This window comes from Talpa occidentalis, unplaced genomic scaffold (genome assembly GCF_014898055.3).
Source record: "Talpa occidentalis isolate TD23 unplaced genomic scaffold, MPIMG_talOcc4v2.1 talOcc4.7, whole genome shotgun sequence".
Taxonomy (NCBI): domain Eukaryota; kingdom Metazoa; phylum Chordata; class Mammalia; order Eulipotyphla; family Talpidae; genus Talpa; species Talpa occidentalis.
The window spans coordinates 37,531,914-37,556,802 of NW_023605083.1; the positions used below are offsets into that span (position 1 = coordinate 37,531,914).

A 24,889-nucleotide genomic window follows, 5' to 3' on the forward strand; every position below is an offset into this window, starting at 1 on the left:
GTCTTGTTTTTCACCCAGTGTGCACGGACACTGCATTTGACACTGAGACCACAGACCCTTACAGCTTAATACTTAATTGCAATTTCTTCACTTGAGTAATGTGGAAAATAGAAGCATAGGGTTTAGTAGTACAATCAACAAAAAATGTTAGCAAGCTATGGAGATACAAAGGTGCCCTTTCCAAGGGTTTGAGTCTTGTTGCACCTTTATCACTTTGGGCTTTTTGTTTTTGTTTTTTTTTAAACTGTACTGTACATCATTGTTCATTTTTGTACAATGTTTGCTTTCTTTGCTCAGGTATAGTCCCCACAGTATTTCCACCAATTCACCCGTGCACCATCAACATAGTCCCTTGTGCTCTTCCCGCCATCGTTTTGATCCTTCTCCCTCCATCCCCCTCTGCCCCCCCACAGAAAGTCTCTGATTTATAGTTGCCTGTTTATTTTTGTCTTGCTTTGTATTTTTTCCCAAGTCCTTATTTGGTTCCCCTGTATTCCTCCTATAAGTGAAACCATCTGATATTTTTCTTTTTCCTTCTGATTTATTTCACTGAGCATGATCCCTTCTAGCTTCATCTAGGTTGCTATGAATGGCATGAGTTTATTGATTGCTGAATAGTATTCCATTGTGTATATATACCACATCTTGATCCAGTCATCTATTTTTGGGCATTTGGGATGTTTCCAAGTCTTATCTATTCTAAAAAGTGCTGCAGTAAACATGGGGGTGCTGGTGTCCTTTTGAATTAATGTTTTTGTATGCTTTGGGTAAATCCCTAGGCATGGAATTGCCAGGTCATATGGTAGCTCCATTTTTAGTAATCTGAAGAACCACCACAGTTTTCCATTGTGGTTGGACCAGTTTGCATTCCCACTAGCAGTGTAGGAGAGTTCCTTTCTCACCACATCCTTACCAACATTTGTTGTTGCTAGTTTTTTTAGTATGTACCATTCTCATTGGTGTATATCACTGGTTTTTTCTGCAGCCTTGTGAAGAGTTAAAACACTTGCTTTTTAGTGAGGAAATCAAGACAACTGGCTGTCAAATTTGAGCGAGAGTGCTGAGCCCCGCTGCCACAGCTGGGTTAAGTAGGTCTCTAGTAAGCACCCAATAATTTGCCTTTCAAGCAAGATACCAGGTGACACTTAGAACCACTGTTCTGGCCAAAGTTAAATGACAGCCAGAACTGGCATTCAGATTCGTGCCAGTGCTTTTCTCACTGCCTGTGGCCAGTTCGGTAAGTAGAATTCTAATAAAATTTGAAGAAGCAGGGCCTCCCTGGTGGCATAAGGGGTTAAGATACAACCTATGAAGCTATCCTGCAGTTTTAGTTCGATCCCCGGCTGGCCATGGATTGAAATTTTTTTTTAAAGATTTATTTTTATTTATACAAGAACCGGGGTACAGGCCAGATGCGCTGGAGGGTGAGAGGATTCACCAGAGACAGAGTGGGAAACAGAATAGGCAGACTGACGAAATACACTGCTGAGAGGAGCAGCGGGTGAGACAGGAGAAGTCTGCTCGCCACGTGGGTTGCTCCGAGGCCAGCAGGGATCAAACTGGCACTGCAGAGTCTGCGGATAGACTCACAGTGCTGCGCTCAACTGCCTGCGCCACCAGGGAGATCTCTGGATGGAACTTTTAAATAAATCTTCAAAAAAAAGGATTGATAAATTTTTAAAAATAAAAATTTATTTATGCATACAAGAACTGGCCAGAGGTGTGGGGGATGAGGATTCACCAGAGTGGGGAGCAGAACAGACACACTGACTGAAATACACTGCTGAGGGGAGCAGTGGGCAAGATAGGCAAGGTCTGCTGCGCCATGTGGGTAGCTCCCTAGCTGGGGATCAAACTCGCACAGCCCCACAGGTTGTGTCTCAACCCCTTGTGCCACCAGGGAGGCCCGCATGTTCTTTAAATGGTACCTTACACATTACCTGCATGTATCAACATGTCACCATAACAAAGACTGCTTCACCTTTGTACTCCGAAGAATTCTGCAGTAAACCACTAAATTTAATTTGCTTAATAAAAACAATAACCAGGACCCAAAATTGCAAATTATGACCTGTAGACCAAAAGGATGGTGCCAGCAAGACAACCAGATGGTCTTTTTTTTTTTTTTAAAGAAATTTTTCTTTTTTTTTTATTTTTTTTATTTTTATTTTTTTAAGATTTATTTATTTATACAAGCACTGGGTACAGTCAGAAGCACGGGAGGGTGAGAGAATTCACCAGAGCCAGAGTGGGGAGCAGAGCAGGCAGAAGGACCGAAGTACACTGCTGAGGGGAGCAGCGGGCGGCAGGAGAGGTCTGCGCGCCATGTGGGACCCTCCTCTGGTGGCCGGGGAGCAGCCGGGGATTGAACCGGTGCTGCAGAGGCTGCGGGCAGCTTCGCAACCCAGCGCTCAACCGCTGCGCCACCGGGGCGGCCCCCAGATGGTCTTTAGTCAAGGTAATTCCCAAATAGAATCTGCTGAACCGCCATACCCCAGAGCTCCTGCCCCTTTAAAAACCTTTGTCACCCTGAAAAACTTGAGGTGGTCTTTGGAACAACAGTCCTCCATCTCCTTAATTTGCTGACTCTAAAAAACCTGATTTCCTCCCAGCAACTATTGTGTCTAGAGAACTGGCTTCCTAGCGGCAAGGAGCTAGACTTTGGTTATGGTGACAAATGTGCCCAACAGCTTTGCTCCCTACTGAAAGAGACACCCATGTGCAAAATATTTTGCACTGAAAGAGACACCCATGTGTAAAATATTTACAAGAATTTTGTTGGCTTAAAATTTTTCTTATGTGGTACATATACACAATGGAATATTACTCAGCAATCAAAAAAGATAAGCACATGCAGTTTGTAGCAACATGGATGGAGCAGGAAGGGATCATGCTCAGCGAAATAAGTCAGAAAGAAAAAGAAAAATACTGGATGGTCTCACTCATAGCAGGAATTTAGGAAACCTAAATAAGGGACCAGGAAAAAGACTAATACAAAGTAAAAATCAAAATCAACAAGCAACTATAAACCAGAGACACACGGTGGGGGGGGTGGGGAGAGGAAGGACTAGGGTCAAAATGGGGGGGGGGGGTGTGCAATTGTATGGGGAATATAACCAAAATGAAAATGCATACATTTTCTTCAGCTAACTAGTAATGATGTATATAGAGGAAAAAAAAAAAAAGTTCTAAATTTCAGGTCCTTTTCTAGATTTTCTTCAGAAACATTAGCACATTTCCAAAACCAAACTCTCCTTCACATGTAAAGGAGATGCCAAAACTGAATTCTCAGAATGGATCCTACAGGCAATAAATTCTATGTAGAAGACAGAGAGTTTTCTGGAGTCAGCCAGAAAACGAGAAGGCACAGGTAAGCATGAATGGGTGAGAGTAATGAAGGAAATGAGATCCAAACCAACATCTGACCTTTTTCGTCTGTTCTTCCACCCCAGGAATTGACTTCCTGTTGTACTTAAGATTCAAGAAATGCTGTTATATCCCACTCCTCACTTGGTTCTAAATAAAAAATGTTAACTAGGTGAGCACTTAGTTACATTTGAAATCAAAGTTTCGGGCCTCCCTGGTGGCACAGGAGTTGAAGTCTCAGCATTATCAAGGTATCGCCGGCCACTGCAGCATGAGTTCCACCCCCAGCTAGGGAACTAGCCCACATGGCACAGCAGACCTGTCTTGCCCGCTGCTCTCCTCCGTCTGGTGAATCCGCTCATCCCCTGCACTTCTGGCCTACACCTCAGTTTTTGTATGCATGCATGCATAAAGTTTTTACCAAAAAAAAAAAAGTCAAGAAAAAGGTGTAAAGTTTATTAACATTAAGATGAAAAAACAGCTACTGAATATGGAATAGCTCCTTATTTACAAGTATTACTGCAGGAGACACAGTTTAATCAGAATTTCAAATAATCACCCAAGTACAGCTTTTCTTCTAGAAATAATAGTTTCACTCTCCAGAAAGAATACTGAAAACACCAAGTGACTGTCCCAACTAGAAACAAACAAATGGATACCTTTTAAAAAATGTTTTTAAAAAAGGGTAACTGCTACTTACACATGAATTCTCACAAAATTATTCGTGTACCTAATTCAGATAATCTGCTTTAAAAAGCTGGCCTTAAAAAAAAAAGCAATACAAGACTGTCTTCATTTACGTACGTGCTCTCAAGCTATTAAAGAGTCAAATTAGGGTTTCCAGAGCTTGAGGAGTCCATCTTCACTGTAGGTAGCAATCAGGTTCTGATGCGGGTGATGTGCAATTCCAATTACATCTTTCTCATGAACCTAGAACAGGTAAGCATAGGGTTTAGGTACATGAATCTACAAGAAGTCATTCTCAAGAGGCTTCCAGAGCCAAGCAGGACGAAAGACTAAAGCTCTTTGGATAGCCCCAATGAGGGCTGGACAAACACACAACCAAAAACCCAAATGAGACTATCACACTGCTGCTCACACTTTTTATAGTTTCTTATAACATTTGAATACTGTCCCAAATCATTTTTGCACTACAGCTGAATGCTAATAATCATCACCATCATTTTATAAGTTCTAGGCAAAGAGAATGGCTGAGCCCAAGTGATTCCTTCAACTCAGTGAACTTGCATTTTTCAGTTACACATTCCCTACCTCACCATTTAGCTCAAGTCTTACATCTATACTGGAGGTTCCACGAGTGTAACCAAAAGTTGAACCAAGAATAATTCAAAAGAGATTCTTTTCCAACATGTACATAATTTTTTTCATATGCTCACCATATAATTTACTCTTCCAGGACTACGGAAAACTACATTTTCTCTTCCACCCCTGTATTTGGGCAGGTGACTGAATTCTAACCAAAAAAAGGACTAGGAACAAAGTAATGTAAGCCCTTCCAAGATGTGGGTCTTAGAAACACCAATAGAACTCTCTAGCTTGCCTTCTCCTCCTGAGATCCTGGAGATAGCTATGTACCTCAAATGGCACTGCTGATGGACAAGAGGAGTGCTACACAATTTCTATCAGTAAGAAATAAATTTTCACTGGTAAGCCACTCAGGTTTGGGGACAAGTTGTTAACAGCTGGCATTTATTACTTCTTGTACCGACTCTTACAACATAGAGCTGCTTAAAAACAACACAATCAAGTCAACAGAACAAAGGATAAGTAATATGCCTCTGCCAGAACATGGGGGAAACCAGCCATCTGTATCACTTTCTAATCCCCTGGGGAAGATCTGCTAATCTAACTGGCCAGCAAGGCTTGTTCCTGCCTGCCTTCCTTGTTTAATGTATCCCCGTCCTAAGCTGAGGACTCACTGAAGAATGATTTTTCATGACAGAGGAGATAATTACGTACAATTATGGAATTTATGAATAAAATTTTTACATTTTTTATACCAAATTCACACTGATAGCAGTAAGTTTGGAAAAGGTTTACTTCAAGTTCAGAAAGACACAAACATTAATATAATTTCTTTAGATGGCATTAAGTCTAATACTCACTGTCAAAGTTCTCTCCAGTTTGCCGGTGACTGTGCTGAAACAGTAGAGCACAAAGTCCTCCCCCACACAGTAGATCCATTCACCACGGGGAGAGAGGGCACAGCAAACAAAGTCACCACCTTCTCTTTTACCAGAGCTGAAGCTTCTGACAATCTAGATCAAACCACAGCCCAAAGCCAAAACAAAACATAGATCAGCAGCAGTTCTAATGCAGCAATTTAAACTGGCCTCTCAGATCAATATGCACTCTGGTTTACAGTCATGTATAATCAGATGACCAAGTGCATTCATCATGTGCTAAATCCTCTTGCCTGGGAAACAGTCAATGAATAAACTAGAATCAGTAACAGACAGAAGTTTAGAATTCATGTCCCAAGTCACCTATCCTGCTGTAGTCTTCAGTGAGGTAAGATGCTCTCTCCATGCAGAGTGGGGCTCTGTCCCCAAGACTTTGCTTGCTCTATTTTATATGACATTAAAATCATCATAAAAGAAGCTGAGAGAAATCAATTTGAAAAAGTTAAAAGGCTAAATACTGTATGATTCCATTTACAAGCCATTCTCAAAATGAAAAGATTATAGTAACAGAAAACTGATCAGCGGTTGCCAAGGACTAGAGTAGAGGATGAAGACCTGACTATAAATGTATAGCATGAGGGAGGTTTTTTTTGTGGGGGGAGGTGCGGTGGGGGAAGGGTGATGAAATAGTTCTGTATCTTGATTGTGGTAGTAGTTACTTAAGTCTATCGATGTGAAGAAATTTCAAAACTATTTACTTTCTGCCTCAAAATAAATGCATATAAAAACCGGTAAAATCCAAATAAGGTTTGTATTTGTGTTAACAATATGAACAGGGCCTCCCCGGTGGCGCAGGGGTTGAGCGCTGGGTTGCGAAGCTGCCCGCAGCCTCCGCAGCGCTGGTTCGATCCCCAGCCGCGGGCGAGGGTCCCACATGGTGGGCAGACCTCTCCTGCCATGCCTACTGCTCCCCTCAGCAGTGTACTTCATCAGTCTGCCTGTTCTGTTCCCCGCTCTGGCTCTGGTGAATTCTCTCACCCTCCCGCGCTTCTGACTGTACCCAGTGCTTGTATAAATAAATAAATCTTTAAAAATAAATGAATAAATTAAAAAAAAAAAAAAACCAATATGAACAAATGTCACTTTCCTGAATGCAATCATTGTTACTATATTTATGTAGGACATTATCATTGGGGAATGTTGGGGAAAAAATATACAGAACTTTTTGTAATATATTAGAAATTTTTATAAAATGTTTTAAGTATGAAAAGATAAGCAAAAAAATTAATGAATAGGAAGCTATGGCTATTACAAGGTGGCTGACTAGACATACTGCAAATTAGCCATTTCAGCCATGGTTCTCAATGACTAATTAATTTATCAGTTACAGGACTAGATACATGAAGCGAGAGTTGCAGACACCTGCATTGGGTCTTCTCCATGCTCAGTGCAATCCCCAAATGCCCAAGGCAACATTTCAGATCAATACAACTCCCAGAGCTCAACACCTGAATCTTGAAGTCTTCATGGTACTACAAACTGAAGTTCCTTGGGAACCATGAATGTGTTCTGGTTACAAATGTACATCATGAAGACACTGGTGCCTTCTATTGGAGTCCTATTTCAGACCAAGTAGTAGCTAGGAGAAGTCCCATTTTGGTACTCCACACCACACTGTTTCTCCCTCACTCAGTATGTTACCTTAAAATTTGCCATGAGGTTCTGAAGGAGACTTAAAGGCAGATCAGAGCCTCATTTATCCACAGGATACAAAAAAAAAAAAAAAACGCATAATCACAAACACCCTGGGAAAAGAGATGACATGCTAAAGAGATGCCTTGTAGATACATATTGTAGTTTAAATGACTATCTGAAAAACAAAGATAGTGCATATGATTTTCAAAGTGATGAACTCATATTTGATTACTGGAAGGACCAGAACCAAGACAAACTGATTTGGGAAGAGCCTACAGTGCCGGTACAAAGGCACTTTCTGAGCACTCACCTGCCCCTGCATGTTCATGATGACCACTGTGTTTGATCTGTTGCACACCACGAAGTGCTCTGGATTTTTAGGAAGCAGGATTACACTGTTGACAGTGATGTCTGTCCCTGCAGTGCTGCCCAGGGATTTAAAGGTATTTGAACATTCTGTGGTCTTCATATTCCAAATCTATGACACAAAAATTTAAGGCATAAACATTGGGGGGGAGGGGTAGATAAGAATGTCTAAAGACTTGGGATTTAAAAATTCAAAAATTAAATTACAAAAAATAACATTGACCCATCCATTCTAAGGTAGAGTACACACTGCTTACCTTCAGGTTCCTTACTCTAGTCCCAAGCCAGAATAAGTAATCTTAAGAGAAGATCTGACTTTTAAAGTATTTGTGTTAAAATGTTTAAGTTTCCTACCATAAAGCGATTTAAAAACAGGTCCAGAATATAAATGGCATGTCTCAAAGATATGTAGCAAATTTCTACCTCTTCTCCTCTTTTCTAGGAAATGGAGCCCGCATTTGAAATAGCTAAATCTCTTACGATACTAGGATCCTGTTAAGCTGAGAGTTGAGCGCAGTAAGTATCCGAGAGAGGGCTCTGCTCATACTCTGCACCTCTCCTACTCCTTTTTAAATGCTGTTACAAAGGCAATACACAGGTGGCTAAGGTTGTAAAACAAGAAAAGAGATCTATTTCTAAAATCAGCCCTTTGTGAATTTGACCGTTGCTCTGGCAACGGCAATTTGACATACTTGTGACAAGATAGACGTTAACCACTGTAAATGGAGATAACCAAGTAATACAGGGCTCCATATTCTTCTTCTTTTACTACACATGACAAAGCTTGGTTTAATTTCACATGTTTAAGATTTCAGGTCACGAGACCAATAGGAATTCCCCATACGAATGCTAGACTCATCTCTATTATAGCTGAAATAGCTATAGAAGAGATTTACTTCACCATCATATCACCACTAAAAAATTCTTAAAGGACAAAAATGGAAAAGACATCCCCAAATAAACTAGTAGGAGGGCCTCCATCGTGGCCTAGGGGTTAAGTCTCAGCGCTATCACTACTAGGGCCTGAATTCAATTCCCAGCCAGGGAGCTAACCCACATGGTGCAGCAGACCTCTCCTGTCTCATCTGCTATTTCCCCTTAGCAGTGTATGTCAGTAAATCCGTGTGCTGTGTCTCTGGTGAATCATCTCACCCTCCCCCACTTCTGGCCTACACCCCAGTTTTTCTATACATAAAATAAATAAATCTTAAAAAAAAAAAAAAAAACTAGTAGGAAATACTTAACCTTCACAGTGCCATCAGAAGAGGCACTAATAATATAATGTCCATCTTGTGTAAATGTTGCTTCATTAACAAAAGAGGAATGGCCACGAAATTCCTTCAAGGTTTTCCCAGATTTTAAACCATGAATTCTATCACAAATAAAAGCAAATGAGAACAATTAATATTCTATATGTTATGACTGTGACCAAATGATGAATATATTTTAGATGAATTGCAGAAGCTAATGTTACAATATCTGGTAAAGAAAAAGGGCTATGAAACTATGTATGCAGTATACTTTTCATTGTATCAAACAAACAAAACCAAAGGAAAGCTCTGCACACAAAGAGGAAGAGAATATGCCAATAATACATAAGCTTCTATTCAGGTCTTAACTGTGTCCTAGGAACTTGTGTTTGTAATATGCCTCCTAAGGTGATTCTGATGCAGGTGGGTCCCTAGACCCCATCTTGAGAAACATGAAACACTGCTGTAATTGCTTTCTAATCTCTTCTGAGTAAAGACTCAAATGGACAACAACTGCACAGTCAATTGTAATTTGGAAAAATGGGGTCTCTCCTACCCTCACTTTCCATATAACAATGTTCCAGTGAAGCACAAGGAATCCCAGTACCTCCCTCTGGATCATCATAGCAAACCCAAGTAAGGGCAGTTAGGGGGTTCTTACTTACCTAATTGTCTGGTCAAAAGAGGCACTAAGGATCTGACTGCTATCCTTTGAAAAACTTAGACAGGTGACACCTTTACTGTGTGCTCTTTCAAATCTCCTCAAACACTGTCCACTCTGAATCTTCCAAACCTTTATTAAAAAAATAGCAAAAACTAGTAAAGAGAGTATCCCACTCCACCCGCAGAGCCAAGCAAGATGCAGTGCTCACTAATGTACTAAAACAGCATTAAAAATGTATGATAATAGCTGAATATGATATGTCTAGTTCACATAGCACGATGAGAACTGAATCCTCTGAAACTTAAAACTTCCCTTGTAAATTATTAAAGCAAAAATTTAGACTCTTAGTCCACTTAGCAGAGGCCATTTCTGTAATTTATCCAGCCCAGGGCATTTACCAGCAATTAAATACAAGCCACAGCTAATCAGAAGCACATCCTCTACAAAAAACAAAAGTACAACACATCACGCAGTTGAGCACTGTAGAAAGGGCATGAGTAGATCTGAACTCAACTTCCTGATCTATCACTTTTGAACTGTGTGACCTTAAGCAAATTATTGGAAATTCTCAGTTAGGACTAAACAAGAAAAGGTAAAGTGATCGGCATAAAGTTGATGTTTAATAAACAGCTATTATTAAGCTGACCAGTTTGGGAGGACACTGCCTCATTACAGAACTCTCAAAATATCTAATACAAGCCACTAAGCCACACCTTGATTTTTCCATCTTGGGCCCCAGTTGCTAACATCTCTGTGTCTCTGCTGAAACACATGCAAAGAACGGCATCATCCATCATCATGAAGTTATCCTGCGCCTGGTACTTAAGATCCTAAAGCAAACAGTGATGAACAGTAACAGTTAGCAAAATAACACAAAGGCCAAAGCCAGTTACACCAGATCTCTACAAACTCACTAAAAGCAGTACAATACTTATACCTACTCTAAATCTCAAAGCAAATAGCGGTGCCATACACACATTCTTAATGAACAACTGATAATGCTGGGAATAGAGAATTTTACACAATTCAAATTAATACTGTAAAAATGTCAGCATAATATCCTGTATCTTTCACTTATTGATCATTTCTGGGCAAAGATTTCCCCAGTTCCATACTGTATATCTTAAAATTAATCTGAATTCGTTTATTTTAGGGGTAGGACATGAGAAACTAATGTTTTCCCAAACTGTCAGCTACTTTTCCTAAAACCATATATTGACTAATCTATTTGTGATCTATCTTTACTTTTTCTACTTATAAAGTAAGATTGCTTCATGGGTTTTTGTTTTTTTAAAGCAAACTATAAAGAAACATATAAAACAGAATGTGAAAATAACCCATACATCCACTCACCCATGGAGTGGGATTTAGTACTTCTAGGGTAAAATTACATTTTAAATCAATAGGTAAACAATAAAATAGCTATGTTGTGGTGAGAGGGTTTAAGCTGGCTCTATATCAACACTATGCCCCTAAAGAAATTTCAGATGTATTAAAAATTAAACATAAAGAGACAAAACTAGCAGGCAAACTATAAATCAGAGACATACAGCAGGGGAAGGAGAGGAAAAGGGATCAAAACAGGGGAGGGGAAAGCACAAGAGACTATGGTGACGGTTCACAGGTAACTTGGCTGTGGAAATTTTATGGGGCTTACACCTGAGAGGAAAAAATCAAATATTACACAAAGATAAGCAATGATGTAAAATATATATTTAAATAAATATATTTAATTAAAAAAATAAACACAATAAAAAACAAATGTACTAGAAGATATTATGGGCAAAAATGAACAAAGTATGTTTGTCTATAAAGAAAAGTCAAAAGACAAAATTGAAAAACATTTGCAATACATATTTTATGAAAGCTGATTTCTTCAAATCAAGAGCTACAAATCAGTAAGAAACAATTCAAAATAAAAATGGGCAAAAGAGATTAACAGACTTCTCAGAATAGGAAAATCTGGTGGTTTTTCATTATTAAAAAGATGGGCCTCCCTGGTGACACAAGAGATTCAAGACACAACCTATGAAGCTGTCCGCAGCCTCTGCAGCACGCGCTCGATCCCCGGCCAGCCAGGGAGCAACCCACATGGTGCAGCAGACCTCTCTTGTCTCGCCTGCTGCTCCCCTCAGCAGTGTATTTCAGTCAGTCTGCCTGTTCTGCTCCCCACTCTGTCTCTGGTGAATCTTCTCACCCCCCACACCTCTGGCCTGTTCCCCAGCTCTTGTATGCATAAATAAATAAATGTTTAAAAAAATATATTCAACTTCATTCACAATAGAAACACAATTACAATAAAGTTAGATTGAAAATAATTAATAATGAATCACCTACACATAGAAAATTCCAGGAAGATTACATAAAAAACTGGTAACTCTGACTGAACTAAGGAAGGGAACTGACCAACTAAGGGACAAAGGTGGGAGCCAGAAAGTTTTATAAAATATTCTATCAGATGAACATATTTCCATTTAAAAATAAATTTAAATGCAGAAGTAACCATTAAAAAACAATAAAAGATAATTCTCCCACTACAAAAATGATTGTACTTTAAATACTTTACCTTCCTAATTTTTCCAGTCGTAAAGTTCCATACTTCAATGAATCCATCAACAGATCCAGTGACTAGATACTGACCATCTGGAGAAAATCGAGCACACTCCACATGTGATTTCTGACCAAACTGTTTCAAATGAAACAATGAAACAGATATTATTTTTATCTATTGTACTTTAAAAAAAATCTCATTTTAATCTTTAGAGGAGGTCTGCCTTAGAATAAAGCCATAGTTAGCCTATATTATGAGTATTGGGGGAGCATTTCTATACCAATACAGAGAGGGGCACCATTATATTCTCTCATGAGTCTTATTCCTAAGCTTTCAGTTGAAACTAGTTTTTATTTTTAAAATGAAAGTGACATTTCCAAAGAGAAGCAAAAAATTTTTAATGTGGGACTTAGAATAACCCTTAAATTAAATCAAGTTAAGTTTTTACTAGAACCAGTCACTGTTAACATGACTTCCACACTCAATAGAGAATTATACATTCCTGCTGTGCATCTGGGCAAAAAACTTTCCTTTTCTCACAATAAAATACCTGCCTTTCCTACACTATTTTTTTTCATCTGTTTTTTACCCCAGGACTTTCATTTAATCAATGACTCACTTACTGTAGGACTAATTAAAGCTGATACACTGTTTGATTAGTAAATATATCCTGAGCATTTGCCAACAGTGAAGCTCCCAGTAACAGATGAAAACTACAGAACATCACATAGATGAGAACACAGAAAAATTATAATGGACTTCCATTTGTCTCAATGCTTCAACTAAGGTAAATAAAGGGACTGTTCAAAAATATCTTCACATGTAAGTCAGAACATAAAATCCAAACAGACTAATTCAAAACACTAAATCAAAGAGTTGAAGAACATGAAATATTTTGAAATCCATGAATTCGATTAAAGCATAAACCCACAAGCTACGTGTAATAAAGGAAATGCTGAAATAGCAAATACTTGTAATTCTGACAACTGCTGCAATTACTTGCTTGTGATATTTCCTTAGAAAAGTTTAAGGTTTAAAAATCAAAAAGCAAGAACCGATCATCAATTGATAAAATTATTTTCCTCAAATCCCACATAAGCACATTTTAAAATCCATGCTTGGTACGAAACCTGACATGCAGCAAACAAAGAACCAAGTAAGTGTCAAGCAGGACAAACACAGAGACACTCACAGTCCCAGGCTCAACCACTGTTGAGCATTCTTCCAAATGCAGGCTTCCTGGGAGGAAGTACTGGGGTGGATAATGGGCTCAATGCTGAATATCTGTCCACCTGGGTATACAGTAGAGGTGTGCCACTGCCAGGCCACAGGAATCCAAACCCAGTGGTTATTAGCAGCAACCCCAAATGCTGTCAGAACTGGAGAATGAGTTCTGCTCCCAACCCACACTCCTGGCACAGCAGGCACTGAACAAGCACATTACTGACCAGGTAAGGATCCTACCTTAATATGCCTGCTCAACTGTGTAGGAAACTTTTCTTCTTCCACATCTTTGACAGCTGCTTTACCTCGGAACAAATCTATGGTCATGCCGGGAGGAAGCAACCCCTGGTGCTGCTGCCATTTCAGTGCCTATGAAAAAAGAAATGTATAGCGATCCACTCGGTGTTTTTAAGATCTGGTCTTGATTGCTCAAAGTTCAAAAGAATGAGGTTCACAGGAAACTTAAAGCCATGCAGACGCCACCATTTCTGACCATCTAAACACTACAGAATCTGTGCTTCTCTGTGGGTTCTAGGAACACAGCCTGAGACCAGGTCCATCTTTCCCATACTATACTTTTTTTTTTTTTAAAGAGGCATGTATTATTTATTTGTTTGTTTGTTTGTTTTGTTTTTGTTTATACATGCACTGGGTACAGTCAGAAGCGCGGGAGGGTGAGAGAATTCACCAGAGCCAGAGCGGGGAGCAGAGCAGGCAGAAGGACCGAAGTACACTGCTGAGGGGAGCAGCGGGCGGCAGGAGAGGTCTGCGCGCCATGTGGGACCCTCCTCCGGTGGCCGGGGAGCAGCCGGGGATCAAACCGGCGCCGCAGAGGCCGCGGGCAGCTTCACAACCCAGCACTCAATCGCTGCGCCACCGGGGAGGCCCCCCATACTATACTCTTAAAAAAAAGTGGGGCTTTAAAAAAGTGTGGGGCCTTCCTGGTGGCACAGGCGGTTAAGCACAGCGCTGGGGAGCTGTCCACAGCCTCTGCAGTGCTGGTTCAATCCCTGCCGGCCTCAGAGCAACCCACAAGGCGAACAGACCTCTCCTGTTTTGCCTGCTGCTCCACTCAGCAGTGTATTTCATCAGTCTGCCTGTTCTGTTCCCCACTCTGTCTCTGGTGAATCCTCTCACCCTCCCACACATCTGGCATATACCCTGGTTCTCGTATAAATAAATCTTAAAAAAAAAAAAAAAAAAGCGTGACTCTTTTATTATGAATAAAATTTAGAGAACAAATCTCCCATAGTTCTGATATCCAAGCAGTCACTCTAACATCTTATATATTATCTTCTAGAATATTTACCTTACATGTGTTTAGTTATCATAATTAAAATACTGAATATTTCTAATTATTTCTTTTATTTGCCTCCAAAATTCATGTTACTTATTTTTCAAATTTTAGCAATAACCAGAGAACATTCATCTGCTCAGAGCCCCTCTCTCCAATCAGCATAAACTTGGCTGTCTACCTGTAGTTTCAAGTCACTCCCATTTAAAAAAACAAAAAAAACAAAAACAAAAACAAAAAAAACCCTTTCCACTGCAAATGCATCTTAGATATTCCAACAGCCAAAACCAGATTGCGTTCTGACTCTAATCTTCATATTCTCACTTGCTCTGAAGTTGGTGAACACTCATCTTCTTAAAACTCCTCTCCTGGCTTTTCTAACCCAGTTCTCTTGGCTTCCCTTTTTGTTTCTCTGACCAATCCTTTATCCTTTCTCTGTCCACCCTATTCACTTTAAGTGTTGCCTATAGCGTCTCACCATTTAAACATGGAGAACATTGAGTTCATTTCTACTCTCTCTAGATACTCCACTATAGTGACAACAAAGGAATAAAAAAGGTATATATCCCAAAAGACAAAGAGAATGAAAGATATAATTGCTGAAAAGAAAATGTTAATTTTACAAGCGGAAAAGCATATGGACCAGGGCCTCCCCGGTGATGCAGGGTTTGAGCGCAGTGCTGTGAAACTGTCTGCAGCCTTTGCAGCACGGGTTCAATTCCCAGCCAGGCAGGGAGATTCCCCCATGGCGTGGCAGACCTCTCCTGTCACACCCGCTGCTCCCCTCAGCAGTGTATTTCCGTCGTCTGCCTGTTCTGCTCCCCGCTCTGACTCTGGTGAATCCTTTCACCCTCCCAAGCCTCTGGCCTGTACCCCAGCTCTTGTATAAAAATAAATCAATCTTTGGGGGAAAAAAAGCGAATGGACCAGTGGCAAGCAAGAACAGAGAAAAAAATGAAACCTATGAGGAAGCCACAAGAAGTGAGCCGAATTATCTCACAAATTCCAAAAAGGCTTAGAAACTGGAGGTACCATACACCCCTCAAGGATGAGGCATGGCAAAAGGCAATGATAAAATGTGAATGAAGAGTAGTTAGTTCCCACCACTTCTCTCAACCTATCCTCAAGAGATATCAGGTGGTTTTTTTTCTGTTATAGAAAGGGAATGATTCTGGACTCTGGGAACCAAGGTACAACTGAGGGGGAGGTCTTTAGTGAAATGTCACAGTGAAACACGGAGCCAGAACAAACTGATACGCTAAAGAGTTCTCTAATCTCCACTTCCAGCAGTTTAAACTATGTCCTCTAATTTCAGGACATAGTTTAAACCTCTCCAGGCAGGAAACTAGGAAACTAATCTGGAGAGGCTTATTAGTCCAAAAGAATCTATCTTACAGTGCCTCCCTGGTGGCGCAACAGGTTAAGCACAGCACTATGAAGCTATCTGCAGCCACTGCAGCATGAGTTCGATCACCTGCCAGGGAGTGACTCACATGACGCAGCAGACCTCTCCTGTCTCACCCGCTGCTCCACTCAGCAGTGTATTTCAGTCAGTCTGCCTATTCTGTTTCCCACTCTGTCTCCAGTGAATCCTCTCACCACCACCACCACTCCCCCGACACACACACCTCTAGCCTGTACCCCAGTTCCTGTATGCATAAATAAATCTTTAAAAAAAATCTTTTTTTTAATAACAAGAATCTATCTTATAGATATGATTTAAAAAATATGACCCAGTACAATAACTGAGAAACAACCTAAAAATTCTGATGGGAACAAAGGAGAGAAGGGCCCCAGAGAGGGTCGTGAAAAGGAACTTTACAGTTGAGATTTATTGAAAGACTCAGACTGAATTAGCAAAAGGTACACAGAAAGCTCGGCAAAATAATAATAATAATAATAAAAAATCAATCAAAAGGAACCATAAAATTATGTAAGAAACTAAATGCAAATATTGTGGGACTATGAGGAATACTTTTGTAAAGATAATAATGTAAACATTAAACTGATTTAACCAAAAGTTGTACTGTAATTAAAATCTAGAGGAAGAGGGCCTCCCCGGTGCCGCAGCGGTTGAGCACTGGGTTGCAAAGCTGCCCGCAGCCTCTGCAGCGCCAATTCAATCCCTGGCCACAGGCAAGGGTCCCACATGGCGCGCAGACCTCTCCTGCCGCCCGCTGCTCCCCTCAGCAGTGTATTTCGTCACTCTGCCTGTTCTGCTCTCCGCTCTGGCTCTGGTGAATTCTCTCACCCTCCCGCGCTTCTGACTGTACCCAGTGCTTGTATAAATAAATAAATAAATAAATCTTTAATAAAAAAAAAAAAAATCTAGAGGAAGAACAATGTGTAAATGCTATGGGAAGTGGGTATGAGATACTCCTCCACAAAAGGAAGCTAATAGTTAATGTCTTTAAAAAAAAAATCAAGCTGCAATAGTACATGCATGTTATTTAGCTACTGAGAACAAATCACTGAGAGGTAGATATAACTGTGGAAAGTAAAAATCACAAGAGGGCAAGGGCAGATGTGGCTCCTTTTCATTATAAGGCTCAAAGTACTACTAAAGCTATGCAGTTATTACTTTGATTAAAAATTATATTCAGAGGGTCTCCCTAATGGCATAGGGGTTAAAGTCTTAGCAAGATCAAGATATCACCAGCCACTGCAGCATGAGTTCGAGCCCTGGCCAGGGAGCTAACACCCATGGTGCAGCAGACCTCCCCTTTCTCACCTGCTGCTTCCCTCAGCAGTGTGTTTCAGTAGATCTGCCTGTTCTGCTCTCTACTCTGTCTTTGGTGAATCCTCCTCCCACCCCCACCTCACCTCTGGCCTACACCCCAGTTCTTGAATGCATAAATAAAAAAAAAAAGAAATTTAAAAAAAAATTTTAAAAATTAGCTTAATCTTAAATCTCAGAATCGTTGCCAACCTGTAACAAATAACTTTTGGCCTTTTTCCAAATACAAATTTAGTGCAAAGAGGCTGTCTACATCTCAATTAGCCATTTGTGCCCTGTGCTATTTATAAAAATATCTATTACTCTAAGTAGCTTTATGAATAATAATGACAATGCTAGTAAAAGAATCACCACCAGTAGCTACCATTTACTGAGTGTTCACCAAGGTGCTAGGCAAATTAAGAAATGTTTTATATGTGTCATTTCACTTAATCCTTACTATAAAACCTTGATGAGAAAATGAGATTAGAAAAGTTAGGTAACATAGCCCAGACCACACAGCTGGGTAGAGCTGAGATTCTAACGAGGGTGAGCCTCTGTTCCAATTTGCCCGGGACAGTATCCTGGCAGATGATCATCAGTGCCCTCAGAGTATCTCAAACAGGAGGATACACTCTATAGTCATCCTACTGCTAAGTGACAGTACAGCCTGTGCTCTAAATACTAATTTCTACCACATCTCCTAAGGAAGAGGAAGGGTGCCTGGCACAGCTGTCGGTACAAGCAGCTCCACAGAGAGTATCCAACCCTTAGATGTCTGATTTCTTTAGTTCATATATACAGTTTATATATAAGAAACAGAAATCCAGGGTAATTTCAGTTCCTCAGGCATTTTATTACCTGTCCCAGCAATGCCATGAGACGAGATGGAGGCACCACACTGACTTCCCCAGCCAAGGCCTGAGCAATTGCTGCTCTTCTCTTCTCTTTGCTGCTTCCGTCAGGGTATGCCTAAAAAAGGAGAGGGGCTACTAGCATCATTTCCAAAAAGCAGCTAGGACATATAAGTATGTTTACTTAAAAACAACATCAAGAAGAAATAGTCGACAAGGAAAACATGTAAGAAACTAACCAGTTAAACAGGATCAGTTTAGGGCCTCCCTGGTGGTGCAAGGGTTAAGATGCAACCTATGAAGCTATCCGCAGCCACTGCAGCACACATTCGATTCCCGGCCAGGCAGGGAGCAATCCACAAGGTGCAGCAGACCTCTCCTGACTCGCCCACTGCTCTCCTCAGCACTGTATTTCACTCAGTCTGCCTGTTCTGTTCCCCACTCTGTCTCTGGTGAATCCTCTCATGGCCTCCCCCACACCTCTGGCCTGTACCCCTGCTCTTGTATGCATAAATAAATAAATCTTAAAAAAAAAAAAAAAACAGGATCAGTTTAATCAATTAGTTCTTAAAACAACTTCCCAATTCTAAACTTTTGCATTTTTAAAGTATAAGCTGGGAAAGAACTGAGGTAAGCCAATCCACACTGTTATTTCTAAAAAGAGTTCCAGTAACCCATGTTAACAATAGTTGTCTTTCTAGTTTTTCAAAAATCTGCAGAGCTAAGGATTTTTATATTCTTTGGTAATTTCTTTCTCTCTCTAGACTCCCAGGTCAGAAGTTCTTCACCATCTCTAACTTAAAGTCTGTCCTGATATTCCAATCTCCTTCCCCTTGGCCTCATACTTTCTGTGATTTTACTTTGCACCATTCAATGCCTATCAAATTCTTCTTCCTCCTATTAGACAAGCCTCTAGTAAAAGGCAGGGTGAGAAAGAATGAAACACTACATATAATAAGGTTTTGGAAGAACTAAGAGCATCAATCACCATGCTCTACCAGTAAGCAAAATTGGCTGCAAAGCAAAAGCATGAACTTCTAAGAACTAAAAGAGCTGGGCAGACACTGTAATTGTTAGGGGCAAAGGTATACACAGCGAACATACCAACCAGGCAGCACTTCAGGGCCAGATAAGTACAGGGTTAATGTGGAAATAATCTCAAGATAAAATTTTGCTTCTTTACTAATCAAGACACATCTCTAAAATGTGTTCGGGGGACTGATGACCCTCAAATACAGAACACTGACAACATATGTCTTTAACATATATAAATTCCAGTCAACATAAACAGAAAAGAATCATTCTGAAAAACTAAATCAGAATCATAGAAGTAGCCAATAAAACTGAAAAAAAATCATATTATATCATAATTTCAAAGTTACCACAGTCATACCTCACGAGGATCAAAGTAAGACCTGGCCAAGAGGTTCTCCAGATGGATATATCGCTCCGGCTGTGTTTGTTTTAACATGATCATGGGGTCAGTCTGTCTCAGAAGTGACCGAGCAGCGCCCAATTCACGAAGCTCTATCAATTCCAGAACCACCTGCATAAATGAAAGAAAAGGGCTGTTTTCTATGCATTTTCCTATTAATAATTTACACATTGAAAATTGTACTGACTTTTCAGTGTAAAAAAAATAATCAAAACACAATAAAACAAAAACAGACAATTATAAACCAGACATCCTGCAGGGGAAGAGGAGGGAGAGGGATCAGAGGGAGGGAAGGAGGAACACAGGGGACTGAGGTGATGTGCACAGGTGTATTGGTGAAGGAAATTCTATGGGGATGACACCTGGGGCAGGGGAAGCAAATATTGTTTAAAATTGAACAATGATGTAAAACAAAACAAAACAAACAAAAAAAGAATCTCCACCATGGTTGCTGCAGGTGACAATAAATGGAGTAAAATGCAAAATGCAGGTCATTAAATAAACCAGTGATTACATAAAAAAAAATCTGTACTGATTTTTTTCTTTTCTAGTACAATTTCTGTTGTAGAAATGACCAAAGTGATTTCCAATCTCAGGAAATGCCCCTCCTTTTTACAAACAATTTCAGGCAGACTAGTGAAGTATTATAAGCAATAACTTCAATACCTCCACTTTCATCCTGCATTTTTATCTGTTGATATCCTTTCCTCTCAAGCCTCTTGTTCAGAATATGGATGTTGAAGAAAACTAAAGATGGGAATCTCTCCATGGGCTCCAGAGAAACCTTTCTTAAATTACCAAAAAATTTGGGGGGGGGAATTACTGAACTAAAATATATTGTAAAGAAACAAACCAATTTCACTTATTTGTACTTCAAATAACACTACATTATTTCCAGAAAGTCCCCTCTATTCTGTTGTATATTAAATTTCCATTGTCTTTGTCCTGGTTTCCTGCATGGAGTTTCTAAAAATCTTGGAATTTTCCCAGTTAAGGAGTATCTGTTATTCATGAACCCTTTGCATCACCTTAGTTTGTCTAAGGAGCAAAGTGAGGAAAGCAGAGGGTTACCACATGATTAGAGGGTTGAGATTTTTGAGACAGTCAACCTCCAGGGAGTATTTGGGAAGTTAGAAATTGAATGGAACGCCAATAAAAACCTCAGTGGAGCTTCCTTGTTGGTGAACACATCAATGTTCTAGGGAGAGGTAGCCTGATTCCATGGGAAGAAGGTATTGGGTACCCTGCATTTACCTGGATCTCACCCTGGATCTCATCACATGGCTAGTCTTGACCTATATCCTTTATAATAAAATGGTAATCATACTATAGTGCTTGCCTGAGTTCTGTGAGTCATTCTAGTGAATAACCAATTCTGAGGCAGTCAAGTTGATTGCCAGTTATAACCAGTTGATCAGAAATGCAGTTGGACTGAGACCCCAAAGTGCAGTTGTTTCTGAAGTAAGAGTAGTCTGTGAAAGAACAAGCCCTTAACTTGTAAGATACATGTTACTCTGAGTAGTTTAGTACCAGAACTTAACTGCAGTACATGAGGTAGTGTCAGATATAGTTGATTTAATGATCACTTTAGAAATTATTTCAGGGCCTCCCCAGTGGCACAGCAGTTTGAGCTCAGCGCTGTGAAGCTGTCTACAGCCTCTGCAGCGTGGGTTCGATGCTCGGCCGGCCAGGGAGATACCCACATGACGTGGCAGACCTCTCCTGTCTCACCCGCTGCTTCCCTCAGCAGTGTCTTTCAGTCGTCTACCTGTTCTGTTCCCCGCTCTGTCTCTGGTGAGTTCTGTCACCCTCCCGTGCCTCTGGCCTGTACCCCAGTTCTCGTATAAATAAATCTTAAAAAAATAAAAATAAAAACACTTTAAAAAATATTGGAAAATCTTGGCTTTACCAAGGAGAATACAAAGTAGCACCCATGACTCCACAGTCATAGGTTTTAAGGGCTATTACTGAGTGGACCCCGCAATAAACCACCCACGGGATCAGCATCACCTTCTCTTACCTGTTCATAGAGGTCAATAAGGGTTTTGTCTGGCAATTTCAGAGACTGTATAGCCTGTAAAACTGTATCCCAATGGCCACTATTAATGTCAGCCACAAAACTCTCAATGCTGTCCACGGTATTCAGAGACACAGTCGTCTCTTCCTGCAAAGTGGCTAATGCCCGATGTAAACTGTTTTCCTTCAGATACTGCATGATAAGACGGATCACACTGAAAAAAAAAAGAAAGAAAGAAAAGTAATCCAGCTCAGGGATTCTCCCTCACTGAAGAAACCACAAAGTAAAGCCCATCCCCATTTATTTCCCCAACTCAACAATCCTCCTCTCACTACCTACTTTCCGTTTCTTTACTCTTTAAGTGAAACTTTCTTTAAAAAAAAAAAAAAAAATCTAAATTATAAAGGACTCAGGGATAATTCAGCCCTACCTTCATCTCAGAAATAAGCGATTTGGGGTTCAGAAAAGAGAAATAGGGGCTTCCCTGGTGGCGCAAGGGGTTGAGATGCAACCTATGAAGCTAACCGCAGCCACTGCAGCACGAGTTCAATCCCCGGTTGGCCAGGGAGCAACCCACATGGTGCAGCTCCTGCCTTGCCCGCTGCTCCCCTCAGCAGCATACTTTAGTCAATCCACCTGTTCTGTTCCTCATTCTGTCTCTGGTGGGTCCTCTCATACCCTGTACCTTTGGTCTGTGCCCTAGTTCTTGTATGCATAAATAAATATTTAAAAAAAAAAGAGAAAGAAGAGAAATAATTGTCCAGTACCTCACAGTCAACTACAGTACCAAAATGATTCTTTTACTTCTAATGCCAGAGATCTTATCATTAAGATCTTATTAATTTATATATTATAGTTTCACTTTGATGAAAGATTTTAAATCTAGCATAGTCACCAACAAAACATATAAATTACTGTAGGATGATTTGGTTCATTTTTTAAATGATAATCAAAAACTTGAGATTTTTAGTGGGGATTTGTTGAATATACTCCATGGAAAAGCAAAACAAAGCTGTGTCCTCACTGGCAAAAATATCACCTATCCACTGTTACCAAAATTTCAAAACAAGTGAAATTAAAACACTGTTGTTTCAGTTTTCAAGAAAGAGGACACAATTTCCAAATGTGAAAAAAAGCAATAATATTCAACATGCGACATAAAACTATGAGTTGTTTATATTCAGTTAATACTTCTTGATTGTGGGCACAATCATGAGTCTGAGGAATATGTTCATATAGATTTTAACAGTTCACTGTAGGGTGCCATGATGCACTAGTTTTCCTTCTCTTCATTTAAAATTACATATGTGGCTCACACTGACTTCCAATTGGACAGTATTTGTGTAGTGGATCAGATTGTCTTAGTCCGAAGGGATTATAGATTGGAACTGACCCAATTCCCTTTCCCAGAGGAGAAATAATAATCATAAAACAATAACCAGTATTGACTGTTTATTATATACCAGGTATTATTCTGAGCATTTCAGATGTACTGATTAATTTATTCTTCAAAATAAACTAAGAAGTATTATTTCATTTTCATTTTACAAACAAGGACTTGGCCAAGTTAACAGTGGAAAAATGAAGATTCAGCTGGTAGCACATACTAACAGGAGTATGTGAGCACATACTCCTAACAGGAAAGCAAAGACCCTCTTCTAAAACTCCTGCAGAAGTGATTACTGCTCCTCACAGCGTCTTTTCTCTCATAGCCCTCCTTAGGAGATAACCAGGCTTAGATCCCTGCTATTCTAATAACATACTACTTCCATTTGCACTTCCTTAAATCTCCCTGCAGACATCTCATATTTGACATAGCCAAAATCACATTTATTTCCATCAAACACAATGTAATACAAAAAGTGCTGAAAGTTTTTGGGATGGGCTGGAATTTGACTTAAGAGTTCTGTTACTCTGACTATGGGCAAGTCGGTTAATATATCTGTAACCTATTCCCTCATCTATTAAGAAAAATACCTAGCTTGTAATACCTATAGGGTTGACTATAATACTTATAGTGTGCCTGGGGGGGGGGGCGCTTAAAAAACAAAATCTACTATTGATGATAAAATCAGGCAGCACCACAAGGCTGGAAGAATAGTTGGTGTCAGCTATTATTCAGCACACCTCCTAGATTAGTTGTCCTAATTGCCAGCACACTCTATCACACTTTTTATTTTTCTCCACCATACTTACCATCTGTTAAGTCGCATATTTTACTTATTGCTTGTTATATTTTACCAATCACAAAGCACATTCTATAAGAACAGGGATTTTTGTCTTGTTTTGTTCACTACTGTATTTCCACGGTCTAGAATAGCAGACACTACTCTTCAATACTTGTTGAAAAGAGTAAACCTCCCTTCTTCCTATGGCAAATCCACAGGAGAGTTCCTCTCATTTATATTCAGGGCACAGATGTTATGTCTTATGATTTAGTAAGTGATGGCAAGGACAAGGTGGAGGGTGGGGTGTAGAGTCCTGAAGAAGTTCTAAAGACCTTTAGTCACTCATTAGTCTCCCTCCCCACGGGGGGGAAAAAAAAACCAAACCCTACCCCTTTTCTAGCCCAATCTTCAGATTCCATCTCACCTTTGAAGCTACACAGAGCTCAAAGACTAACCAAAATTCAGCACCAGATAGTCTGATCAAATAACTAATCCTTAATTCATTCCGAAGGCACGCACCAGGACTATATGGAAAAGTATGCCTAAGTGCAAACTCAGGCTGGAAGGGCGGTTAAACAATTTATTTAAATAGACACGTGCTGGGCAGAAAGTAACGGGACCCTGTAAGCAGAGGAGGAACTGAAGCACGCTGCCTAAGGGAGGCAAGGCGAGAAGGAGGACTTAGCGTCCAACCCCCTTTGCACAACACACTGAAATCAGAGTGGGTGGGCACCCGGGGTCGGTGACGGCCCGACGTATTTAGATCCTCAAGGTCTTTTCTTCCCCAGCGCCTCCCCCGGGTCTTTGGGCTCCTGGTCCCAGAGCTGCGACTTTCTCAAGGACCCGCCTCCGAGGTAGCCAGGTCCACGAAGCTTCCTTGTGGACCAGGAAATGCCCCTCCACTCCGCATCTCTCGGGCTCCCTCCCTGAGCACCTTCCACCCCACACCCTTCAACGCCCGCCCACCGCAATTTGGCGAATATCCGCCACCGCAGGACTCACTCCGAGGACTCGATTTCGATCGACATAGCGGTATCTTTCCGGGCGCAGGCCCCACTCCAACCTTAGGCCCAAGCGCGCGACACAAACGACACTTCCGGCGGCCGCGTTGCGTCACTTCCGCTCGACGCCGACTCCCGGTCTGG

At 40.5% G+C, this 24,889-nt stretch overlaps 1 protein-coding gene across 1 annotated transcript; it reads right to left on the minus strand.

Annotated features, from left to right (window-relative positions):
• Positions 1-4,091: 4,091 nt before the first annotated feature.
• Positions 4,092-24,864, minus strand: SMU1 (SMU1 DNA replication regulator and spliceosomal factor). Its single transcript, XM_037491712.2, has 12 exons — positions 24,747-24,864; positions 21,580-21,790; positions 19,518-19,670; positions 18,132-18,242; positions 13,501-13,629; positions 12,052-12,171; positions 10,199-10,315; positions 9,487-9,614; positions 8,817-8,943; positions 7,516-7,683; positions 5,493-5,645; positions 4,092-4,296 (listed from the first exon to the last, which is right to left on the minus strand). Exons 1-12 carry the CDS (start codon positions 24,770-24,772, stop codon positions 4,198-4,200), a joined length of 1,542 nt encoding a protein of 513 aa, XP_037347609.1. The 5' UTR covers positions 24,773-24,864; the 3' UTR covers positions 4,092-4,197.
• Positions 24,865-24,889: the final 25 nt, after the last annotated feature.

Excerpts from the sequence above, each read along its gene's own strand:
- SMU1 (XM_037491712.2), bottom strand. The coding sequence starts at position 24,772 with ATGTCGATCGAAATCGAGTCCTCGGA. Across the intron at positions 7,684-8,816 it reads CTTCTGATGGCACTGTGAAG|ATTTGGAATATGAAGACCAC; the intron begins GTTAAGTATTTC and ends TTTGTGTCATAG. Across the intron at positions 4,297-5,492 it reads AACTGGAGAGAACTTTGACA|GTTCATGAGAAAGATGTAAT; the intron begins GTGAGTATTAGA and ends TACCTGTTCTAG.